Raw genomic sequence first — 25670 nt, 5'->3', positions numbered from 1 at the left:
TTGGTCTCTCTATTTAAGATTGATTTAACTATTCTGAAGATTATTTTCCAATTTTTAATAAATGATTTATTCTTCTAAATTTCATTTTACCTTCCAACCACAGTTCTCCCTTCAGTCCTTCCTCTTGCCCCCTCTCACATTTTTCAATTTTTTGCAGAGAATATCATTGGGATTTTTATGGATATTGTATTGTACATGAAATCCCCTAGGTAACATGATGGTCACAATATTAATTCTGTCATTCAATGAACATGGAAAGTCTTTCTATTTTCTAGTACTTTCTTAAATTTCTCTATTCATTGTAAAGTCTGTCACCTCTTTGGTTAGGGTTATTCCTAGGCACTTTATGCTATTTTTATTTTTGAAGCTGCAATGAATGAGATGGTTCCCCTCATCTCTTTCTCCACAAGTTGTTTATTGCTATATAGAAAATGACTGTTTTTTAAAAATATTGATTTTAGATTCTACCATTTTGCTGTATTAGCTAGGCTTTCGGTTGCTGTGTTAAAACACTATGACCAAAAGCAACATAGGAAGGAAAGGGTTTATTTCATTTTGCATCTTGTAGTCCATCATGTAGGAAAGTCTGAGCAGGAACTTAAAGCAGGAGTTGATGCAGAGGCAGTGAAGAAGTGTGGCTTATTGGATTTTTCTTTGCATCTTGCTCAACCTTTGTTCTAATAGCACCCAGGAGCATTATCCCCGTGGTGACATAGCTCTCAGTAAGCTGAATCCTTTTATCAATTAAAAAAAAATGCCTCATAGGCTTGCACACAGCCATGGCTAGAAGGGGCATTTCTCAATTGAGGTTTCCTCTTCCTAAATGACTCTGAGTCTATCAAGTTGACATAGAACTTGCCAGCACATTTACTGAAAGCATATTATTAGGTTCGTGAGTTTTCTGATGGAGTCTTTAGGGTCTTTTTTTTTTTTTTTTTTTTTTTTTTTTTTCCGAGACAGGGTTTCTCTGTGTAGCTTTGGAGTCTATCCTGGCACTTGCTCTGGAGACCAGGCTAGCCTCGAACTCACAGAGATCCACCTGCCTCTGCCTCCCCAGTGCTGGGATTAAAGGTGTGCGCCATCAACTCCTGGATCTTTAGGGTCTTTTTAAGTATTTGATTATTTCATCTGCAAAACAGGGATAATCGGCCCTCTTGGTTTTCGTATTTATGTCTCCTTTATTACTTTTTCTTGTCTTAGTGTTCTAAGACTTTTATTTCAGTACTATATTGAATGAAAGAATGCAGCAGGCCTTCTGCATTATAAATTTTAAAGGAAATGCTCTCACTTTCCCCCATTTAGTAGTGTTAGCTATAGATTTGCCCTATAGCATATATTGTTTTGAGATGATTTGTTCTATCCCAATTATTTCAGGCCTTTTATCAGGAAGAAATACTGAAATTTGTCAAATGTCTCTTCCATTGAGAGGACCATGGGATTTTCATTCTTAAACATATTATTAAGTTGTATAACATTTTAAAAATTTTGGTTATTTTGAACAATCCTCATTTCCTTGGGATAAAACTTGCTTGGTATTGATATACAATTTAATATAGTTTTGAATTTGTTTTGCAAGTATTTTGTTGAAAAATTTTGCATCCCTGTGTGTTAGATAAATTTGTTGATAGTTTTCTTTTAACCCATTTCTTATAGATTTTCCATGTTTTAAAATATGAATTTTGAAAATATTTCCCAGTAGTTCCTGGATTTCACTAGAGTCTGTATTAGAACCTTGTCTTCATCTCAGCTTTGTTAATCTGATTCATTCTTTTCTTTCTTCTGATTAGTTAAAAGTTGGTAAATTGCTGGGTATTAGTAGTGCATGTCTTTAATCCTAGCACCTAGGAGGAAGAAGCAGTAAGATCTCTGTGAGTTGGTGTCCAGCCTGGTCTACAAAGTCAGTTCTAGGACTACACAGAGAAACACTATCTCAAAAAGCCTCCCCCCCAAAAATGATCTATAAGTCCTATCTTTTCAAAGAACCACCTCTTTGATTTATTCAATATATATTTTTCTAATCTACATTTCATTAATTTCTGTCCTATTCCCCATTATTTCTTACTGTCTATTGTATTTGAGTTTTGTTTATTCTTGCTTATAAAATCCAGAGATGCATAATTAAGTTATTTGTCTGAATTGCTCTGAGTTTTTTAAATGTAAGCACTGTAACGACACATTCTTCTTAGAAATGTCTTAGTAGCATCCTGTGTTTTAGTGTGCTGTGCTATTGTTTCAATTCAATGTGGGGATTTAAAATGTACCCTTCCTGATTTCTTCAATGACCCCCTCTTGACTCAAAAGTGCAGTGTTTGTTAAGTCTCACACACACTATTATTTTATCAATCTGTTTTGAACTTCCAAGTCTTCTTTTTGTTTGCTTGTTTTTAATGTAATTGGGAACACTAATGGTGTTCTTCATATTTTCAGACTAGTTTGGTTTTGGAGTTTACTCTATCAGATATCAAAATAAGTATTAATCTTCCAAGTTGATTTCAACCCAATGACTTTGTTTATGACTCTTTGGACAGTGGTCTGAGTTTTTTGGAGACAACAGTTAGTTTTTGTTTTCTAATGCAATCAGCAAGTCTTAGTCTTTTAAATGGTGAACTGAGGCCTTCACTTTAAGCTTTTCTTTGTGAATGGTTGCTATTTTCCTTGATGTTGGTTGCTGGTGTTCTGATTGTTTGCATCATTATTTTTGTCATTTTTTTTCTCCCTATTAGTATTTGGAGTTTGTTGGTTTACTTTTCAGGTCTCCCTTGCCCATCTATTCCTTTCATGAATTGTATTTTTTCTGTGTTACTCTGAATGAAACTTCTTTCTTCTTCATCTATGTATAATATTACTTTAATTTCTACAGTGTTTAGCAGTCATGAATTGCCTTAGTTTGTTCTTCTCTTGAAGTGCTCTCAACAGTGCAACAACAAATAACTATCAATTGGCAGTTATTTACTTTCAGGGCTACAAAGTCATCATTCCCTGCTTTTGTGGATTTTATGGTTGCTATTGGGGAGATATGATATTGTTCTAATATGTTTGACTCTGTATGTGTTGACTTTTAAAATAATTTTTAATATTCTTTTTTCTGTATATTTGACCTCTTGATTGGTATATCTTGGAGGGGTTCTGCTCTGCTCATGTCTTCTTGGGCTTATAATTCTTCTTACATTTAGTATGCATTTATTTTCACACTAAATTTTATTATATTTATTATTATTGTGCTATATGATATATGTGCATGAGTGTAGACATGAATGTATAAGTGAATTCAAAGAACCACTTTGAGGAGTTTATTCTTTTCTTCCACTATGAGTTCTAGTGATTGGACTCAGCTTATCAGGCATGCACAGCAAATGAGTTCTTTAGTCTGTTGAGCCATTTCTCTGGCGCAGATATAACACATTTTTTTCCTCCCGATTTTTATTTCTCCATTTTCTTCACTTTGTTTGCTTTATTTTGTGTAAGCTTTCATGGAGAGGTGTCTTCACTTGAATTTGTGTCTCTATTATTTAGGGAGAGAGGCTGAGTGCAGTAACAGGTACAGTGAGTTTTTTTTTTTTTTTTCAGTGTTCTACATGTTATCTTGCTGTAAAGTATACTTGTGTATAGAGACACCAGGATACTGGTCAGGAAAAACATAGTTTCTAGATTTTTAGAACTAAGGCTACCAATAGTCCTAATTTTTAGAACTAAGCTACGAAGGCTACTAATAATTAAGTAGTAAAATGGGGATGGAATGGCAAAGAGGGAAAGGAGGAGTAAGTTATGAATGAGATAGAAAGTATATGTGTTAGAAGCACGAGAGCTAATAGAGAAGCTATTGAAGAATGGGATCAGGGGAAAAATGGACAGTCACAAAAGTCTATTTGGGCGAGGGACAGGTTAAAGCAAGATGAGTACACAATGAAGAACAAGCGTATAAATAAAATGAAGTAGATTCTATTATAACACCAGTCAGTGTTTCTTCCTGGTGGGGACAGATATATTTTCCCCTTATCCCTGTTCTGTCTTTTGTAGCAATCTCTGCAGGTTGGGAGGGCTGCTGGTTTCAGGAATTCAAAGAAATTGAACCAATATGTTCTTTCTGCTGAAAGCGATCTCTATGTGGGACCATGCGCTCTTCCAGAGTGCTCCAGTCTGAGACTCCCCTGACTGCCACCTCGAACTTCTCTGCTTCTGAGCATCACTGTTTCCATGCAGGACTTTCTGTGACTGAGGTGCTGGGTGTGAGAGAGGTCTACCCATCTGTGTTTACCTTAGTTGCTGGGCGTTTTCTTCCTGGCTACTGATTTCCTTGTACTGATTAGCAAGACTTTGAGCACACTGCCTACCTTCCACGCTGCTGCGTGCCCAGACAATGACCCAGGTGTTCCCTCTCCAGAGCAATGGTGGAGATTATCAGCATGAGTCTCTCTTGTGACACTTCTGCCTCCATCTTGACAGCCTGCACAGCTCTCATACCCCTCTCCCTGGGTGGATCTAGACCCCAGCTGTGTCTCACAACCAGGCTCATCTCTGCAGCTCACTTTTCTTGCAGCCTCCCTGAAAGCCACACCTGGCTTTAGCTCTGTGCAAGGAATACAGCGATGCAGTGGAGTGCCAGCTGGTGGCCACTCCTGGCTGCTTCTCTGTGGACAAGGTTTTATATGAGATGATTTCTCTTTTCCTTCAGTGCTCTCTTGTCTATTGTACAAGGTTTTTCCTTTTCTCTTTCACCGTGTCACATAAAAGCAACTTCTAATCTGCTATCTCACCTGGAAATCCAAGAGTCAACTTTTTAATACAAAAATTGATTTGTAAGTTATTTAATTAATATACAAAGTGGCTTTAATTGGTAACAAATGATGAATTACATGTATAGCAAAGAATTGCTTTTTAATGAATCTTGTTATGATTGATTTTCAATAATGTTGGATTTATAGCCACCCACCTATTCATTCATCTATCTATCTATCTATCTATCTATCTATCTATCTATCTATCTATCTATTTGTGTATGACTTGGTTTGCAGAAAAGTTTCACAAGTGAAAATGTGTCAGAGTGGAAAAAGCTTAAGAAGTCCAGCTGTAACCGAGCCATGTAGCAGTTCCAGTTTTCACTTTGAAGATCATTCACATGATTTAAATGGTGGGTGCAATTGCCTACATCCCTACCAGAGTGAGCACATGTCCACTTTCCCCATGCTGTCACTACTGTTAGTTGCCATTTGTTGTCAGGATGTTTAAGTTTTGTAAGTTCTCCATATATTTTTAATTACAAATCTCCCATCAGGTGTACGGTTGGCAAAGATGTTTTTCTCTCACTGGGTAAGTTGTTTTCTCACTCTGCCCAATGCTTCCTTGGCTGCTTAGAGAGTTTCAACTTCATACATTCTCGAGTGTGTGGATCCCTGTTGTCATTTCCTGAGAAATTAGTGTCCTTTTTCAGAAAGCCTTGCCTGTGTCTATGTCTCAAAGTATTTCCCTTCGTGTTGCTCTGGAAGTGTTCAAGGTTCCTGTTATACGTTAATTTATATTCCATCCAATGGCATTTTCTTGTGAAGTGTGAGAGATGGGGATGTATTTTCTTTCTTCTATATGTGGAGACTCAGTTTTATTGGTGCTAGTGATTTGAAAAGGGCTGGTTTTGGTGTAATATTTCTAGCACCTTTATTAAAAATGTAGCCATGTGGGTTGATTCTGGGTTCCCTGTTCTATCCTATTGCTCTGCATATCATGCTAGTTTTGTTTACTGTGGCTCTGCAGTTAAAATGGAAATTAAGTATTGCTATATCTCCAGCATTTCTCTTTCCACTTTGTCTTGCTTTGGGCATTTAAAGACTGTTATATTATACTATGTGTTTTATGATTATTTTACTTCTGTGAAGAATGACATTGAAACTTTTCTGGGATGACATGGAATCTGCAGATTGCTTATGATAATGTACCCATTTTTATGGGACACATGTATGTTCCACAGCAAGATAACACCAAGTCTACTGTAAAATCACTGCATCTGTCATTATAGCCTGCTCCCCCTTCTAAACATTGGGGAATATAAATCCAAGTGAAAACAATACTTAGATAAAGACTTACATAAAGTAAGACAAAATGAGGAAAAGAGAAAAAGAAAAACTGGAGGACACACCTATGCCAACAGATGCTCAAAATAGAAGAAAGAAGCACAAAAACTAGGAGAAAACAATCTACTCTGTCTGATACTTAAGCTCATAACTCAATACAAGCACCCAAAGATAATGAGATAGCTGATATACCAGAGATAAAGGTAAGAGGTGAATGAAGTAATGGCCTAGATAAGAAAGTTGGGACAGTGTATGAAATAGTCAACAGTTTGGAAGAAAATTTAAATATGTGGGGTTACCAATAAAGACATCGGCATTGTCTATGTCTGTGTCTCAAAATATTAAATATGACAGAAGTGCTGGGACTGAAAGAGCCAATAAATGATGATGTGATGATAAAGATGATGAAACCATTCATCCAAAACAAACAAACCACCCCCAACCAGTTGCTGGAAAGTGTCAGAAACAGACAATTATCAAGCATATGAATATATTTGAAGATGTGGAAAAAGATCAAGACAATAATAGATTTTCATATGAGTCCAGGCTTTTAAAAAATTCCTTCATTGACATCTTCAATGATCCACTGGCCACTATAGTGTACATCAGTTAATCTACATTTATTTATATAGCATCATTTATTATTTATTTCTCATTTTAGTATGATAGGATGTGATAAGGGAAGTTATATTTTATTTTGTATATGTTAAGACTCACTTTGTGGATTTTAATGTGTTATATTTTAAATAAAATACTATTGTTGGTAAAAGAATATTTGTTTCATTGTTAGTCAATTGAATGATTGGTAGATACAAGAAATGAATGTAATAAAAAACCTACAGTTCAAGACACCTTTCTATATTTTCTTGGTTGAAAGTGTTTATTTCTCATGTGTTTAGAATTATTTTAATTATCTCCTATAGTTCTGACTTGATGGTCGTGAATTACTTTTGTTTGCAGTTTTCTTGAAATGTTTTATTCTCAGTCAATTTCAAAAGACAACCTTGCTGAATATAATAGACCTCTTTTAGCAGCTTTTACTTTTAGAACTTAAAATAAGTTGTGTTATGCTTTCATTGATGTTAAAACTTATCGGTGTGTTTTTCCTTTTAATGTGGTGTGTGTGTGTGTGTGTGTGTGTGTGTGTGTGTGTGTGTGTGTATGTCTGAGTGTGTGTATATGTGAGAGAGATGTATAAGTGTGTGTGTGTGTATGAGAGAGAGAGAGACAAAAGAGAGGAGAGTTATATAAGTGTGTGTGTGGTGTGTGAATATATTGTGTGAACATGCATGTATGTATGTGGAGGACAGAGGTCAGCTTCATATATCTTCTTCAATCACTTTCTTCATTTTTTTTTAATGACAGGATCTCCCACTGAAACCAGAGTTCACCAATTTGGCTAAATTGTTTGGGATCTGCCAATCTCTGACCTCTCAGCTTGAGCCCTATGAGTCTCCCTCCTCCCTCCCCCCCCCTCTCTCTCTCTCTCTCTCTCTCTCTCTCTCTCTCTGTGTGTGTGTGTGTGTGTGTGTGTGTGTGTGTGTGATATTCCTTTTAGGGTTGGAAATTCTGCAATCTACCTTGTCCCATTGTTGGTGTCTGTGCTATTCAACTTTACTTTCTAATACTCTTTAAGTATAGCATGGAGGAAGAAATATTCCACTATCTCCAGCTAGTTTTCTTTATATCATGCCACTAAGATGTACAAAGTCTTCAGCAACAGGGTCTTATTGTGCTCTTTGGGTGGGGAAGAAAATGTAATGGCTTAATTCTTGTGAGTGTGTGTTGCATATTTTGCTTTTAGGGATGGAAGTTCTTCAATCTCTTATTCTTTGTACTTGACCAGTGTGGGTCTCTGTGCTAATCACTATCTACTTTAAACAGATGCTTCTCTGTGAGTGTTTAGAGATGCACTGGTCTATGGGTGTAATGATAAGTCATGAGGGGTTTACTACTGTGTTCATTTACCAGCATAATACTAGTAGGTTCTCCCCTAGTGCTTATGATCACTGTCCAGGAATAGGTTATTGGCCAAGTAGTGGTGCCAGGTATAAGTTTAATCTGGAGGAGTATGACTTAAATGCAATTTTTAAAAAGTGGTTGGTTGCTGTCATAATGTTCATACCACCATTACACAAGTGGACATGTCTTTCCAGGACAGTTATTTTTGTAGATCACAGAGTTCACAACTGGGTATAACTGATGATTACTTTTCTTCTTCAGTAGCTTCCATAGCACCTTCTAGTACCCTGAAAGCTGGCCAGTAGAGATGAAGCTTCCAGGTCCATTCCAACTTACGTCATCATATTCTATGACTCGAATATTTAGTGTCTTCATCAATAGGGTCTTACAGTCAAGTTCTGGAGGGTAACCAAGAGCAATAGAGATGGCATATGCAGTGGGGAGTGGGTTTTGTTATCTCACTGCTACTAACTCCAAAAGAACTCACTGGCTACTAACTTACCCATTTATGGCACTGGTGTCTAGCAGGGGATTTGTTGCTCTGTTATAAAGTAACTCTATTTAAAACTTTTTAGTTTAGTGTGTGTGTGTGTGTGTGTGTGTGTGTGTGTGTGTGTGTGTGTGTGTGTGTGTGTTTTAGGAAGCTTCTACAGTAATAAATTGGTTTCTATATGTGTTTTTGAAAGGTATTTGGTGTTATAGTGTTATTTTCTTTTTCTCCTTCTCTTCTCTTTTTGAGACAGGCTCTTACTAAATAGTCTTGGCTATATGCTATATAGAGTAAATTTATCTCAAACTCACTATAATTCACCTCTTTAGTTCTGGGATAAGTACATGTTCACCGTCTTCAGCTTTTCCAGATGCTACTTGTGACCAGTATAAACTTTGAAGCTAATGTGATGCACATATTCTCACCTGCTCAAGAAATCCCTCAAGTTGTACAGATTGAATGCATAATGTTTAGGAAAAGGATGTTTCCCAGGTGTGATGGGGTATACAGTAGAACACTGGGGTCTGTTACTAGAAGATTTTCTTCAGGATTTTCTGACTCTCTTCAGTATCAATGCTTTTCATGAGGGGGGGAGTTTCATGGAATGCTAACTGGGCCAGGACTTAAGAGTTCTCCATCCTGCAAATGGAAAATTACATGACAGAGAAGAAATCACAGAGTTCAAGCTACCTCCTGCTCCCTGGATAGGGAAAAGCAGTTTCTGAAGGAATGGTGCTCCTTGCCAAAGACTGCAGATCCACTAAACACAGAGCCTTCACTGACCAAGCCTCCTGCCACCTGAACTTCCTGGTGTCCCTGCATCTAGCCCCATAGGAGCTGTGTCTGTGTCCAGAGGCTCTGACACTTTCCCTCACTTTTATCCTGAGTGTAGAATCTACCTTTTACTCTTGACTTTTCTGGGTCCCAGTATTACATGGAGGTTACTTCCTGCTTATTGTCTTGACATGCCCCTTCACCAGTTTCCCATTCTAATTCTCCCATGTGGTAAAAAATGATGGAGTATTTTCAGTATATAGGGGATGTCCCCAAAATGGGATAGGACCACAACTGAGCTTAAACTCTGGGCCAGGAAAGTGGCTGGGGAAATATTCTTGTTATAGACAACTCATAAATAGTATTTACCAAAGACCACAGCTGTGTCAGCGATGTTAGAAGTCAGCCAACAACATAGGATGAAATACAGGATGAGGAAGGTACTGGGTAATTTAGTAAATGTATTCTTAGATATTTGGATTCTAGAAACTGAGTCTGGCCAAAGAGAAAGAGTCCATATCAAGAGGTTGCCTAGATAGTATTCTCATCAATGATCTCAGTTGTACTTGCGTGTTAACATCAGTAGAGGGCTTTTGGAATGAAAGCAGGACCCTATACCTATAGATGCCAGGAAGGGATCTAGACTTGTTACAACTATTTTCTGAGTGATTTTAATGTGTGATTGGGTAGACTAGTTCACTGATATAGAGTAGATAGTCAGAATCATGAAAAGCAAATGAGGAAGGTTGCAGAATATATGAACTTGAGCCTGGAACAACATTGCCTGGCTGTTTAAACAGCTTGCTTATGTCCCACAGAAAGAGTTTGTGATTAATCAGACATAGGGTGAAGTCATAAGACTGGCACTTCTCACTGGCTTCTAGGTAATACTGATTAGATGGGTCCAGGGATTTTAAGTGCTATTTGCCCAGGAAACCATGGAGGGATGAGAATTTGTGCCATCACAATAGTCTTTGGTTCCTAGCACAAGGTTTCTGCTAAATTTTGGATGCCCTAAGTGATGGAGAAAGACTACTGCTGGTCCTATTCAAAACAAACCCCTTTAAGCCATGCTGGAATTTATGATAATGTGATGAGCGGGAAACTCTAGGTACCTTCAATAGGGGACTGGTCATGAGAGATCAAGAAGTAACTCTAGTATAACTTCTAGACCCCCACCCCACACACATATAACCTACAGAAGAGGGAAGGCTAGAGACTGAGCTCATCAACAATAGCTAGTTATTTAGTGCCTCTGTTTTTTGCCCATCCAAGAATCCATTGAGATGTTACATGCAAGGCTTGGAGGGGTTTCAGGTTGGTGAATTCACCCTGTTACAGTGTAACTAGGAAATCATGTTAAAGCTCTAGTGAGAGGAATCCAGATAATGTTGTGGGATATTTGATCACATTGTGAAGATGTGTCGTTGTTTTACCATTTCTTGCTTAAGGCACCTTCTGACTCTTTTAGTAAAGAGCTGAATAGCCAATAGCTAGGCAGGAGAGGATAGGTGGGACTTCCAGGAGAGAAGGGAACTCAGGGGAAGAATGAGAGAGGCAGAGATTTGCCAGCCAGACATGGAGGAAGCGGGATGTACAGTATGGCGGAGAGGTAACTATCCATGTGGCAGAATGTAAATTAATATAAATCAGTTAATTTAAGTTATAAGAGCTAATAGGAATAAGCCTAAACTAAGGCCAAACTTTCATAATTAATAATCGGTCTCTGTCATTATTTGGGAGCTGGTACTCCAAAGAAAGTCCTACTACAATAAAGAGACACATTATCACTCGATTTGGTCATTAGGCTGTCACTTGCAAAACTAGCATGCTTGAAACTGATGTTCAAAAATACACAGAAGGCTATATTCATGGAAGGAAAGTACCCAGGGAAGAGAATTCTGTAGATCCTGAATGGGTTGACATAACACACCCCTCAAAACCTCAAAGACTCTCAAACATTTGGGCTCTTAACATCCCATTTGCCTAGGCCACGACTCAAGTAAAGATTGTCCCTGTAACAACAAGAAAAACAAACAAAAACCCAGAGACAACAGAAGCCATGTAGGGCCCAGGTCCTCTTCTCCAGAAAAGGGCCAGTTAAACTATCTCATGACTAAAGTTATATGTACTCTAGTCTTTTTCTTGTGGCTTGCCTATAAAACTCAAGGTGGCTACAGGCAATGGTGGAGAGGAAATTAGATATTTTTCTCCTTATATTTTGGCCAAACACTAAGTAAATCAATGTTTTCTTACCAATTCCTATCTCCCAACTTTTTTCCCCCTCAAGGTGAGGCCTTCCATGGGGGAATCATCAAAGTCTGTCATAACATTTGGGGGAGGACCTAGGCCTTTCCCTGTGTATCTAGGCTGAGAGAATATCCCTTCATGGGGACTGGGCTCCCAAAGTCCATTCGTGCATTAGGGTAAATACTGGTTCCAATGCCAGAGGTCCCATTGACTGCCCATGCCTCCTAACTGATACCCACAATCAGAAGGCTTGGTTCAGTACAATGCTGGTTCCCTAGTTTTACGACTGGGGTCCATGTGCTCCCACTTGATCATGTCAGCTATTTCTGTGGGTTTCTCCAACATGTATCCCCAAACTTATGTAGAACACAGGGGAACTGAGACCGAGGGTTTATGGAGAGAAGTGCTAGGTACCAGCAGGATGGTGATACATCTCATCTCTATGGGAACAGAGACATCCATGCTTGGGATTATTCTGAGCTTTTCAGTCTATACCTCTTCATCTGGTTGTTTGTTCAAATCTTTTATAACAAGATGACAAAATGAGAGTATAGTAAGAAATGAACAAGATAAAGAGATCATTGCAATCTCTAATTTGCCGTGGAGCTGGACAGAAGCTGAGGTAATTTGGGAACACACTGTTTATAATTACATTCCAAAGTGTAGGGTGGAGCAGACTTGGGGGATCAAGCTTTTAACCCATGGAGTCTGTTAGCTCTGGGTAGCATCAGAATTGAATAAATTGTAGGACTCCCAGTGGGTGTCATGAAAAATTAAACGATTATTTGGCATTAACCCCCCCACGCATCTGGTGTCCAATATTATGAATTGGAAAATAGGATATTTATTGTGTTATTTTGTTTTGTTTTTTAATTTTCAGTGTAAGAAATTTTAGTGCTGGGCTCACTAGGGAAGCTCTTGTTTTGACTGATGTGTGGCAACCCTCAAGACACTAGTCATGATGAGTGCCATGGCCCTGGGCCTTGTTTTCCAGACTGGGGTCCTTAGGTCAGTATTGTGGGCATTGTCTGCTACTTGTTAAGAACATAGAATGTCAGAGCTGGGAGGTGATGCTTTGGTAAGACTGCAAGTTTTATACAAGCATGAGAAGACAAACCTGAATTCCAAGCTTCTAGGGAAAAGCCAGGCATGACTGTGCATACCTTGTAAGCACAGTACTAGGGAATAGAGACAGATGAACCCCAAGAAATTACTAAGTCAGCCTAGCTGAAACAGTGAGATTCAAGTTCACAGAGACCCTGTCTCAAGGGCATGTGAATTCAACACATACAGAGACACACACAGACACACACAGACACAGACACAGACACACACACACACACACACACACACACACACACACACACACACACACACACACGTAGAACTCAAGGTCCTGACATGGAACCAGAATCTTAGCATGTCAGCATGCTTTCTCAAGCTACAGAATTACATCTGTAGACCTTAACTTCATACTGCAATCAGAATCTCCAAGAAAACAAGAAACCCTAGAAGAGAAATATAATCTAAGTGTGAGATCTTTGGTAGCTCTTTCTGAGAGTCACCAGTTACCTTTGCTAACCACTGACCTGGAATTTAACGGAAAGTACTATAGTGAAGTCTCTTGCTGGATTTGTCCTGCCTTGACTTACAGGATTCAGAAATAGAAGCATATTAAAGCTACCAACACAGGCCATGAGTGTATGCAGGAAGGCAATGAAAGGGGTTATAAAAGTGAGGAAGATGGTACAAAGACATACGTGTCAATAAATAAAAATGGGCATTATCAGGTGAACAAGCAAGCCAATGGGCTGATATGAAAGAGGTTTCTCTCTCTCTCTCTCTCTCTCTCTCTCTCTCTCTCTCTCTCTCTCTCTCTCTCTCCTTGGAAACTATTTCTCGAATCCCTGGATTAAACTCAGGATACAGACATCTCCAATTTATGACTTTCTTAGCACCTGCGATGTTAAACTTTATCCCACCCATATGAGATTTTCTCCATTCAGTAAATCATAGACCCATTAAATGCAGAGAAAAGTCTTATTTGTCCCATCATCATACAGCATAATAGAAGTAAGGATTTCCTGAATGGCTGTGTAAAGAGACTTCTTTGGGAAAACAGTGGCACAAAGTAAGTCTTTGCTGAAAAAATCTTGTATGTAATATAGGCTAATATGTATACGGAGAGATGAATACACACTGTGAAATATTAGCTCCTGTTGAATCTAGGTGCAGGGACTATGATCATGCTTATTAAAATTCTTTTAAGTATTTTCTAGTTCAAAGTACTTAAGAATTTTACAGTGAACAATTATTTTTCTCAGTTAACACCTGTGTCTCTAAATATTAGAACAATGAAACTTGCATTTTCATTATTTCAGAACGTATCTAAATATTTCCATTTTACACTTGGAATTTCATTTCAGAAAAGATTAAGAAATTTCATACTCATCCAAAGACAATTTATAGGACAAATAATAATAATGTAGACCATTGACTCCCAATTCTAATCTCTCTCTCTCTCTCTCTCTCTCTCTCTCTCTCTCTCTCTCTCTCTCTCCCTCCCTCCCTCCCTCCCTCCCTCCTTCCCCCTCTCTCTCTGTTTCTGTCTCTCTCAGTGTGTGTTTGCATGTGGGTGCACATGTAGGGCATTATGCATATACCAATGTACATGTCTCTATAAGTCCTAAGTTCATATTAAGAATCTCCTCATTATTTATTGAGGCAGGATCTCCTGTTTCTAAAGCTTGCTAATCTACCTATCCAGCTTGCTCTAGGAGCCCCTAACATTTTTCTTTTGAATTCTGGGACTATAGATGGCTACCATATCTGATTTTGTGTGGGTTCAGGGATTCCAATGCCAGTCTCCATGCTTGCAGGGTTAGCACTTATCCACTGAGCTCTGCCCTGCCCAAAGCTATTTTATTATAAAGGAAGTATCCTTAGTTTGGTAGAATTATTCAGATGCTTCATTTATGTTTATTTATTTCAGTCTGAACATCAATATCAGTCCACTTTGTGAAAAGCTCAGCAGAACTTTGAAAATTCATTTTGTTATTATAAACTTTTCTTTTGGTTCTTATTTTGTATGAGCCTAGAGTGGCATTGCAGAATATAATTATGCTATCAGTGTATCTTGCTTTCTTATGAAACTTATTCACCACCAGGCTAAAAGGAGTAATGTGGAAATTACCAATACAGAGTCAGGTAAAAATATAAGGGTATTTATTCGGGAGAAGCCTTACTTACAGAGTGACCTAACCAGCCTGCAGGGCAGGAATAAGTACAGCAAGTCGAAGATGAAAAGGAAGAAGGGACCTTCCACATGCGTGCTCCTCACTCTTAAACCTTCCCTCCATCATCCTGACCACACCCTCGCAGGCGTGGTCAGGCACACCTGTAGCCAGCCCCTAGCAGGTATGGTTACAGTGTCCCCTACAAAGGAGTTTTAGACAATTTCTTCTTTCCAACCTAAAAAAAAAAATATCACTATGGTTTGCTAAGATTTTATTCAGCCTTATTCTTCATGAACAGCTAGAATATTTGGACATGGTATATGTATAACTATTTCTGAAATCTCTAGGAGGACTGTCTTACTCCTTTAAAGCAGAGGAAGTTTTTTTTTTTTTCCTATGAAGCAGGAAGTGTGATCTTCTCAAATTGAACAATAATTGCATTTGAACTTTCAATTTGGTTTACTGAGAAAGGTTTTATTTGTACACTTTGTAGCTTAAGATTCAGTATCATAGATATAAGAACATTAAACTCTGAAATAACCAGTGCAACCCCTTAAGTAGCAAACTGTGGCCCATGGACTGATGGGGAATGTACTACTGTGTATATTTATCTTATTGATTGTTAAATAAAATACTGTTTGGCCAATGAGACAGCAAGTTAGGACTAGGAGTCAAAGAGGATTCTGGGAAATGTAGTAGAGAAGTGTTGATCCAGGCAGGAAGTGACTCATATTTAAGTGAAGGAGAAACAGGAAGGGTCTCTTTTCCCCTCTGCTCTTGCTCCAGCGGCAAGATGTGATCCACTGACAAGGAGGGACACCAATAAGGCATCTGATAAGATAAGTCTTATAAAACATAAAGGTTTATGATAGTTAAGACTGAGCTAACAGATGAGAATGCTAGTCATTGGCCAAGCAGCATTAAACCTAATACAAGTTTCTGTGTATTCATTTGGGCCTAACTTGGGCGGGTGGCTGGCATAAAGCTCACACGTGGCGGTGGGGCCCAGGCAGCTTTTGGCGGAAAGATTTATCATAACAATGGACTCTGAAATTCTTCTGGAAAAGATGCATAGCAAAGGCTTCTCTGTAGAAATATGTGACAAAGATGTAGTACAATGAGGAAGATTGGATCCAGCACCCACCGCAAACACTAAAAGCCATAGGTGCTGACATCTTTTATATGTATGACTTAGCATGTACATAAAAATCATGAATACTCTCTTATGCTTTCAGCCACCCTGGGGTAGTTATAATGTCTACAGCAACATTAATACATGAAAATCGTTGTTATTCCTTCTTTTGAAAGAGAATGAAGACAAGAAAGTCTTTTACATATTTAGTATAAACATCATTACTTTTGGAATAGTTTTGATCTTTAATGGCCCAGATTTGTGGATGTAGAACTTGTAGATACCACAGGCTGGCTGTGCTCACCAAGAATAGAATTCAGATTTCACTCCCTGTTTCTAACTGATTCTCGGTTGATGAAAACACATTGCTTCTCAAAAAAAGAATTCAACAATTACAAGGAGCTACCTCCAGATAGTTTAACAGTTTTATTCTTCATTATTGTCAGAAAATCTAAATTTTCATTCATTTTTCCAAGGGGGAGTACAAATTTATCTGTTTTCTCTTTGGTGGAAAATAGTCAACTTCTCCTTCAATTAACTTTTGCTGACCTATAGCTCTTTCAGTCAGTTTTTCCTAAGCATTTGTTATATGCCAGATACAGTTGTTGGGACACAGGACACAGTACACATGTAGGAGACACCAGGCCTCATGCTGCACACACACTGTGGATGACATGGATGGTTTGCAAACCTAACGTGGCAGAAGGAAGGAAACACTACGGGAGGAATTAAAAGGACAGAAGTAGTTTTTACATGGGGAGGAGTGTAGAGTGTTTTGCTTTGTTTTGTTTTGTTTTTTGATTGGTGGTCTGGATGCATTTCATCCAGGTACTGGCGTTTATACAAAATCTGTGCAGCAGCAGGTGGAGGTAAACTGCTTGTCATATTTCAAGCAGGCCAACAAAGCCTGCAGTGCATTGAGAGATGGAGACAGTGATACGTGATGGATTCTTTTCTGTCTTGAGCAAAATGTGGAAACTCACAAGCCTTCCAAGTGCAGCAAGGTTGGCTAGTTCAAGTCTAACCTGAAGGAAGATGTCAAAACAGAGAAGCAAGGTGATTTTCCAGAGCCTTATTGTTCTAGGGGAGTAGGCTGGAGGTGGTTGAATGAGGTACCCACAACTGAGATGGCATGATGGTATGAGATTGCATATTTGTCTGACAGTGGAGCCAAGGAGATTTCTTGAGAGAGAGATAATGGAGTGTTCGAGCAAGTAAGGAGTCAAGAACACATCTAGGTAAATAAGATCCTCTTTGTCTTTTCTCTGCAAACCTGAATCATCCAACTGACACTTCTTATGGTTATAGGACATGCATATACACCTTAACACATTGAAGGTTGTTTTTCATATCTAGTTCCCCCCTCTCTCCTTGTACTGTGACTTAAATCTGGGACCTTGTATATACTAGCAATTCACTCAACCCCTGAGCTGTGTCTTTAGTCTTTTCTCATTTTGAGAAATAAATCTTACTAAGCTCCTCTGAGTGGCTACAGACTCTATAGTCTAAGCAAGACTCGGTTTTGGTGTCAGGTATCCTCAGCGGTAGGCCGACTTTTCTTTCCCACCTAACCCAAATAACTGACATAGAGATTCAATATTAATCGTAAATGCTCGGTCAATAGCTCAGCTGGTTACAAGTTAACTCTTACATTTTAAATTAACCCATATTTCTTATCTACCCTTTGCCACATGGTGGTACCTTCTTTCAGCATGACATGCTCATCTCCTGTTTCCTCTGCATCTCACTTGAGACTTCCCTCCCTTCTTCCCAGAGTCCTTAGTTTGGTTTTTTGGCCTAACCTTATTCTCTCCAGCTGTTGGCCATTCAGCTTCTTTAGTAAACCAATCACAGTATAATTTAGAAAGTGTACAGAAGGGTTATTCCTCAGCACTCAGCCTCACAAGCATCTTGGATTGCAGTCTTTCCTCACTCTGGCCTACTGTCATGTTTCATTAAAATGATCATAGTCAGCATGAGAAAACAAATTCCTATGTAGACCTTACTCAAGAGTAACCAAGAGGTGAGTGGTTTCAGTTTATGAAATTTTTGAAAGATACTCACCATGTTTCTGATAGGTAACTGACGGTAAGAAAGGTGCCATACTTGGTGGAAAACTTCATTCTTTGTAGAAATGACTTTGTGTCATGGAGCAACATCAAAAAAACTGTCGCAAGTGGCATTTAATTTAATCACCTCTGTGATTCATGAGTCGGGACCTTCCTCACAGAAACTCAGACCCAGTATTTTATATCCTTATCTGTGGTGTCATATAATTATATGAAGACATGATTCTCCAGGCTGTTCTTTCTCTTAAGAAGTCCTAGCACATTCAGAATCTCCTGAGAGATAGCATGGGAGAGTTTCAAACATGCTTGACATAGAGTGATCTGATCACCAAGGCTTTTGCATAGTTATCTGGAAAACTAGTTTGTTGCTATATAAATGATAAATTTGTGAATCATGTGAGTAAAATATAAGTTTTGTTTGTTTATGCTCATTTTTTTCTTCAAACCAAACCACAGAGACACAACAGCCCTTGCATACCTGTGTTCCCAACACCCACTCGCTTGCATCATCTTCCGCTGCCTGTTATTTGCATGCATGGACTTTTCTACATGCAAGGAAGTAGAAGAATTGTTTAAATATCTTTAGTAAATTCTACTATTTTGATTTAAAGTACCAATTAGAATCTGCAAAAGGAAAGAATGATCTTTCTTCAGAGGCCATAAAGAAAAAGAGCAGATTCCCATGAAAGTGGCTCCTTTATGCTCTAAAATGGAAGTGGCTCCTTCATGTTCTAGCATGGAAGTAGCTCCTTCATGATCTAACATGGAAGTGGCTCCTTCATGTTCTAGCAGTCACTGACAGAAAGCTTTTAAGCATCTCTCAATTTTGAAATCCTTCCGCTCATGGGAAAGGTCATAACATCCAGCATAGCATTTCCATCAGTTCTATCAGTGCTCACTAAAGAAGGCGGCTACATGATAGATCATAGCCTCAACTTTATAAAACAAGTATTTATTAGATGACACAAGTAGATCTTGAAGGATCCTAGATGGGAAATATCCTCCTGGAGTCGAGACTGCTGAAGATTGTGTAACTGTGGGTTAAAATATAGGTGCTGACCTAGCATCCTACTATGTGCAGAAAGCTTGTTGTGTTGTTCATGAAATGATGGGACCATGAAACTGAGGACAGAGCGGCATCTGCTGAAGAACTTATTGTCCAATATAGACAACCACATTCCAACAATTCGTGATAGTTCACCACAGGCAGCCACTCCAGCTCCCATGTCTGCAGCCCCCTTGTAGGTTTTCAAATGATGTATGGTATTTATTGGAGTAGTTATACCATTCTTAAATGAAAACATGAAGCTGTGCTATTGTCTCTGTTAGTTTTTCCCCCTTTCCTCCTTTCCCTTAGAGTCAGGGATAATGTTCTAGAGGGCACTGCCCTGATCTCTCTCTCTCTCTCTCTCTCTCTCTCTCTCTCTCTCTCTCTCTCTCTCTCTCTCTGTCCTACAAGCCCTGAAACCCTGATATTTTTGCATAGCGTGAATGATTTTGCAGGAATGTATGTATTCCATTACAGCCAGCCTAACAGCATGGGGAAGGACTGCTTTTGCTCACAAACACAGTGATTATATTGATGATAAAGTATAGGTCCCTCAAGTCATTTTCTTTCAATGGCCAGGTAGATTCAGCATTCTGGATCAGTTAGAGAATTACAGAATGCTAAGGGATTGTCACCAATTATTTAAATAAATCAATACCTACCAACAAAATGAAATTGAATCCTGACACCTAACAAAGTCGTGTGGTTGCACGCTTCACCAATACCATGGCTGCTTTTATGTTCTCATCTGGAACATGGAGACATTACAGCTTTCCCAGTGTGCTGTGGTGAGGGTTGGCCACAGACAATCTCAGAGGAAAGCTATACTCCCAAGGCAATCGCCACACACTAATGTGTGTATTTCAAGGAGTATGGTGTCTTCTTTACTTTTTCCTGCTTCAGTCTAATTTTTTGAGGGCTTCAGGCTTTGGCCAGCTTTTAACTAGCCTTTTGGTAACTATTTTAGTCTCATCATGGTGGCTTTCTCTTTGCTAGTGCAAGTGGTCATGTACTACTCACTTCTCTCCTAGTCCTAGAAAGTGAGACAAAGAACACTGCCATTCATCATGCTAAACATATCTAAGTAAGTGTGGGCCTTGGAAACAAAAAGAAGACTACCCCAACTCCTGTCCCAGGTTTAATGATGAAGAGCATTTCCACTTAGACAGAAGTTCAGGTCACAAGTACACTGGTGAGGTAATGATGTTCCTTACAAAAATATCACTCTGGGATATTCTGCTTTCACTAGCGAGCCAGCCAATGCCTTGTTCTCAGATACTTGGCAAAGGGCTGAAAGCCCACACTCATGTGTATCCTGATATGTATAGCTGGTGTCAAGTTGAATATGAAGTAAAATGAAGGATAGAAATGTGACCATATAAACAAATAGCCCCCGTTGCTTCTTGTGAACCGGTATGTGACACTAATCCAGAAATGCATGCCAGGGGCAGTTGAAATATGCTTCGAATTACTAGCAGGGATGCTTCCGGGACTACTCATATGGCATGATTTATGTCCCAATGTTTTCAATCAGATTCCAGGGATCGATTAATCACACCGTCAATAACAAAGAAACAGGTGTGTTTTCGAAAGCCATGTGCTTGCCAAAGGCGATCTGGTCTCCCCCGTTGGTGCCACCTCATAAATGCTGGTTGGGTTTTCCTTGTTTCTGGTGTTAGGGAACCAGAAGTGAAATGCTTGCTTAGATAAAGCAGGTATGGCTTTTAAATCACAGCCTGTGAGTCTGCCATTCAGTCAGGACATACTGTTTCCTAGGGTGCAGCTGTGGGCCATAGCACATCTGGATGGGGCATGGCAGGAGAAGCTGGGCTGCACTGAGCTCACTCACAGAGCATCTTTGCTTCCTTGCCTGGAGCGAAGGTGAGTGGTACATTTACAATAGTTGTCAGAAATGACCTTAAGATCTTTTTTTGAATTTTTGGTTTCAAGATCCTACTTTTTCTTTTTTGCTCTTGAATTTTCATTAAAAGGCTACTAAGGATTTTTTTTTTTTAAAGTATGTATGATGGGAAGGGAGGAAGTGTAGATGAGAGAACATGATAAATGTATGGAAAATGAAACACAGTTGAACAAGCATTGGGTGATGAAGGAGAATAAGAATGATAGCCGTGGGGAGGTGGGGGGGGCCGGGAAGCATTCCCTGCAAGATGGCAGAGTTCACAAGCAAAAGCAGGGCTCAATGGTAAACACAGTTCAGAGTTCAGTTGACAGCTAACAGCTAAGGGTAAGCTGGGCATGGGAGACTATGACTGTTATTACAACCGTTAAAAGGCAGAGGCAGGAGGATAGATAGTAAGTTCTAAACAAGCCAAGGCTGTGTAGCAATACTCTGTCTCAACAACAACCAAACAGAAACCACATAAGACAAAACAACAACAACGAAAAACATTGAGATAAACACCATTTTCCTGTGTACATATACAAGGTTTAGTTTTCCATATAAAATGTTACCAGGGTCTTCAAGCAGTTAGCTTTAAGGCAATCAAGTTTGGTGTGTTCCATAGGGTCTTTTCCTGAAATTAAAATGTTTTAGAACAACTGGCTGCTTTTCTCCATACTTAGTTCTTGGTATCACCTCTTGAAATACAAGCATATCTGCCTCCCATCTCTAAAAGGACAGAGAAACATCACTGTTGCTTTTACAACAGTTCTGGAGACTAAAAGTCTGCTTTTACAATTTTTGAAAAAAAGTTTCTCATGTAATATATCTTAATCATGTTCTTTTTTTTTCTCCTCCAACTCCTCCCAAGTTCTCCCCCTCTACCCACCTAATTTCATGTTTTCTCTTTTTAAAAACCCAAATAAAAAAGACTGCGTACACACACACACACACACAAGCACACACACACTCCAAATACATGCACAGAATCCATTTTCTCATCCAGTAGGATATATAGGATCCTAGAAGTCTTAAATTGAGAAGTCAGCTAGATTGGTTCCTTTGTTCCTTTTAATGGTTGTGAGGGACAATGGGCTCTGTCCCTCTCTGTAGCTTCCATCATCAATCTTTGGCTTCCAGGTGCACGTCCTCAGCTTCCCCTTCCTTCTACACTGGCATTTTCATGGTGCATAGGTCTGTCTCTGTCTTCAGGTTTCTACTTTGTATTAAAAAAAACCCAATTACACCATTTTAATGACCTTATCTTAGTGTGCAGACTCTCCAAAAAAAAAGTAGATAGGTGGGCTATATACCTCCACTTTAGGGGAACCCTTTCAACTTGTAACACGTGGCAAAATTACAGAAAAATGGTGTAAAGTATAGGGAGATGGCTCAAAGTAAGCAGATGACTTGAGTTCAGATCCCACCTAAAGCCAGCAGGATAGCATGCACCTGCAAGCTTGTAGACTGGCTAGACTGACTTAATCGCTTAGCAACAACAAAGAGATGCTGTCTCATGCAAGGTAGATGGTAAGGACCATCACCCAAGGCCGTCCTCTGACCTCCAATGGCATACTGTGTCATGTGTGTGCCCTCATACACGCATATAAGTGCACATATACACACAGTCACAAAGAAAAGAAAACATAAGAAATATTTAAAAACATAAGAAATTTTAATTTCATTCATTTTTATTATTTCAGTGTAACATATGATTATAACATCAATTATTATATATGTATGCATTAATTATAATAATGGACCTAACCAACATATGACACAAAAGCTGAAATAGATTAAATTAGATTAAATAATTCTCCTTTATCAGTTACAAACTGGGATAGATAAATCTTTGAGAACAGACATGAATTAATTCTTTTGTTCTATTTTATTGGTTACTACATTAATTTATTTGACTGAAACTGGCAAAATTAGAGTTTACTTTTTTATGAGCGTCCTAGTCATTGTTCTATTGTGAAGAGACACTGTGACCACAGCAACTCTTGTAAGAGAAAGCATTTAATTGGGCTGGCTTACAGATTCAGAAATCTAGCCCATCGTCATTATGGTGGGGAGCATGATGGCAGGCAGGCATGGTGCTGGAACAGTCCCTGAGGGTTCTACACTGGGATCTGCAGGCAGCAGAAAGAGAGAGCAATTGGGTCTGGCTTGAGCTTTTGAGATCTAGCCCACCCCTAGTAACACACTTCTTCCAACAAGGCCACACCCACCCCAATTAGACAACACCCTAATCATTTTCACGTAGTTTCACTTCCTGATGACCAAGTATTCAAATATATGAGCTTATGGCAGTCTTTCTTATTCAATTCGCCACAATGAGCAATCAATTTGTATTAGTTTTTCAATTTTAATGAACATCTTTTGGGTTAGCATACAGAGAAGCAAACTTCACTGGGTCATTTTCATTTATTTATTTATATATATTTTGTTCATGTTTTGCCCTTTCCATGTCTTCCCATCCTCTCCTGCTGGCTCACTCTTTCCAAGTACTCTTTTCATTCTGCTTTCAGGACATGGACATTCTGATCCTCTCTTTTGTGGGTTTGCCTTATTAAGATATAATTAATATACAGCATAATTAACACAGTTCTGACAAACATATCACACTTATGTAACCACAACCACACCAAAACATGGACAACTCCAGCACTCCCCCTACCATGTCTTCTGCATTCCTTCACAGCCAAATCCTCTCTCCATCTTATATTCAGAAATGTCTGTCTATAGTCTTGTCTTTTCCAAACTGTCGTATGAACAGTGTTATATACTATGTGGGGTCTGAGTCTATATTCTTTTCTTAGCAAACATATTTTGTATTTATTTATCCCATTTTATAGATGTACCATATCATACCTGTGCATTGACCCATTTGTTGGTTGGGGGTTATTTGGACTGTTTATATTTTCTAGCTGTGAGAATCCACTGAAAACACTCAAATATTGATTGTGTGGACACAGAGATTTATGTTTTGTTTGAGGAAATTCATGGAAGGGGCATTGGCCACTGCAGTGAGCATCTTCTCACGTACCCCTTAGCCATTTATATATTTTCCTTTGTAAATTGTTCATATGGTTTGAATATGAAATGTCTCCCACTGGCTCATGTGTGGGACATTTGGTCCTTAGTTCCTGGTGTAATTTTTGAAGGTGGTAAAGACTTTGGGAGGGGAGGCTCCATTGGAGGGTGCAGGTTAGTGTATATACTTTTGAAGTTTAGCTGGTACCTGGTCCTTTGCTCTCTGATTCCTTTCTAATGAGATGCATATACTCTGCCACAAGTAACTACCACAAAGATGTTCACCTGGAATTGATTCAGCCAGTCTAGCACTGGAATCTCTGAAACCATAGCCAAAATAAAGCTTTCTTCTTTCCTTTTGTTTATGCCAGATATTAAATGAGAATGAAGAAGTGAATAGCGGGAATGGTTTTTAACTCACTTTGTTCTTGGGTTGCTTGCAAATTACTTTATTTTTGTCAATAAAAGGACTTACTATGAGCTCTGGCTGTCCTGGAACTCACCAAATAGATTACCTGGCTACTTGCAAACTAACAAAGATTTCCTGCCTCTGCCTCCCAAGTGCTGGGATTAGAGGTGCTCACCGCTACACCCAATGCCAAGTTACTTTTCAATTACACATATTGTTTCCAGATTCTGAGTTTGCTTTTCTTCATGTGTTTTGGTGGACAGAACTTTTAAGTAACCCTCAAGCTCCAATTCCCCAAAGTTCCTGCCTCCAGGATCGTCTATCAAATCTAGGTACGGTTGGAAAGGAGTTTTGAGGAAATTAAAAACCCACATCACTTGGTCTTAAGAGGCAGATTGTCCAGGCCAGAGAAATCTTGCAGATGCTAACAGAAGAGTTTGGAAAGGAGTACTATGCTCCCAGGGACAGTGCAGCCAGCTTCAGTGCCATCTGAGCCGAAAGTCACCCACGGCATGTCACTTTTGAACTATGGAATCGTGAGCTGATTAATGGGTATTTTAGGCTATTAGTTTTCTGATAATGTGTTGCAATAGAAAATCAGTATGAATGTTTTTTAGAGATGAAAATGGCTAAATTTGAAAAGTCAACATAGTATTTTCTCATTTTCCCTTGGTGGTTAATTTGGTGTTGCATCTAATTGTGAAAGACTATCAAGATCATAAAAGATTTTCTCCTAAAATTCAAATAGTTTTACCTCTTAGAGTTATTTTCTCAGTAAAGTCTTAAAGACGGATCTTTTCAGCAGGGCAGGGTGGGGTGGGTTGTGACTCTAAGCTTCAAATATATATTTTTCTTTTTAATACACTATAAATTCTCTTCTTATGTTTTCTTTTAATTTTCAAGCCTGGTTTCCATTTGCTCATGGTTATAATCGACAAGCTGGTGACTTTGGTGAACAAAACCTTCCCAGCTTGGCTCAGAGTGAATTCCTATTGACAGCTTACTCTCCAGAATATAGGTCACACTGATTTTTCTGTCTTTGTAAATGTTTTCTGTCTTGTAAATGTTTGCTGAAAATGGGACATCTTAGCCAACACACTGTAACAAATAGGATTTGGAGTGTTTTCCTTGAAGGCTATTTATTCTTTTTACATGTGTGTTATTGTCTGGCTTGGTTTAATTTTAATAAATTGTTGCACCTGTTAAATCTGACTTCCCTGCGATGTATGGCTACTGATATTAAAATATCAATTCATTAAAAAGAATTAAAAAGTTAAATTGTATTGATGATGATGATGATGA

At 38.8% G+C, this 25670-nt stretch overlaps 1 protein-coding gene across 1 annotated transcript in view; it reads left to right on the top strand.

Moving 5' to 3' along the window:
* Window positions 1-15728: 15728 nt before the first annotated feature.
* Window positions 15729-25670, top strand: part of Ofcc1 (orofacial cleft 1 candidate 1) — a 314659-nt gene continuing 304717 nt past the window's right edge. The window contains exons 1-3 of the mRNA XM_035441726.1: window positions 15729-16962; window positions 17072-17144; window positions 20800-20904. Coding sequence (XP_035297617.1) covers window positions 20829-20904 — 76 coding nt within the window. The 5' untranslated portion in view covers window positions 15729-16962; window positions 17072-17144; window positions 20800-20828. The remainder of the gene's footprint in view (window positions 16963-17071; window positions 17145-20799; window positions 20905-25670) is intronic.

Source organism: Cricetulus griseus, chromosome 3 (genome assembly GCF_003668045.3).
Source record: "Cricetulus griseus strain 17A/GY chromosome 3, alternate assembly CriGri-PICRH-1.0, whole genome shotgun sequence".
Taxonomy (NCBI): Eukaryota; Metazoa; Chordata; class Mammalia; order Rodentia; family Cricetidae; genus Cricetulus; species Cricetulus griseus.
Note: the sequence above shows the minus strand (reverse complement) of the source record. Positions and strands in the feature narration are given on the sequence as shown.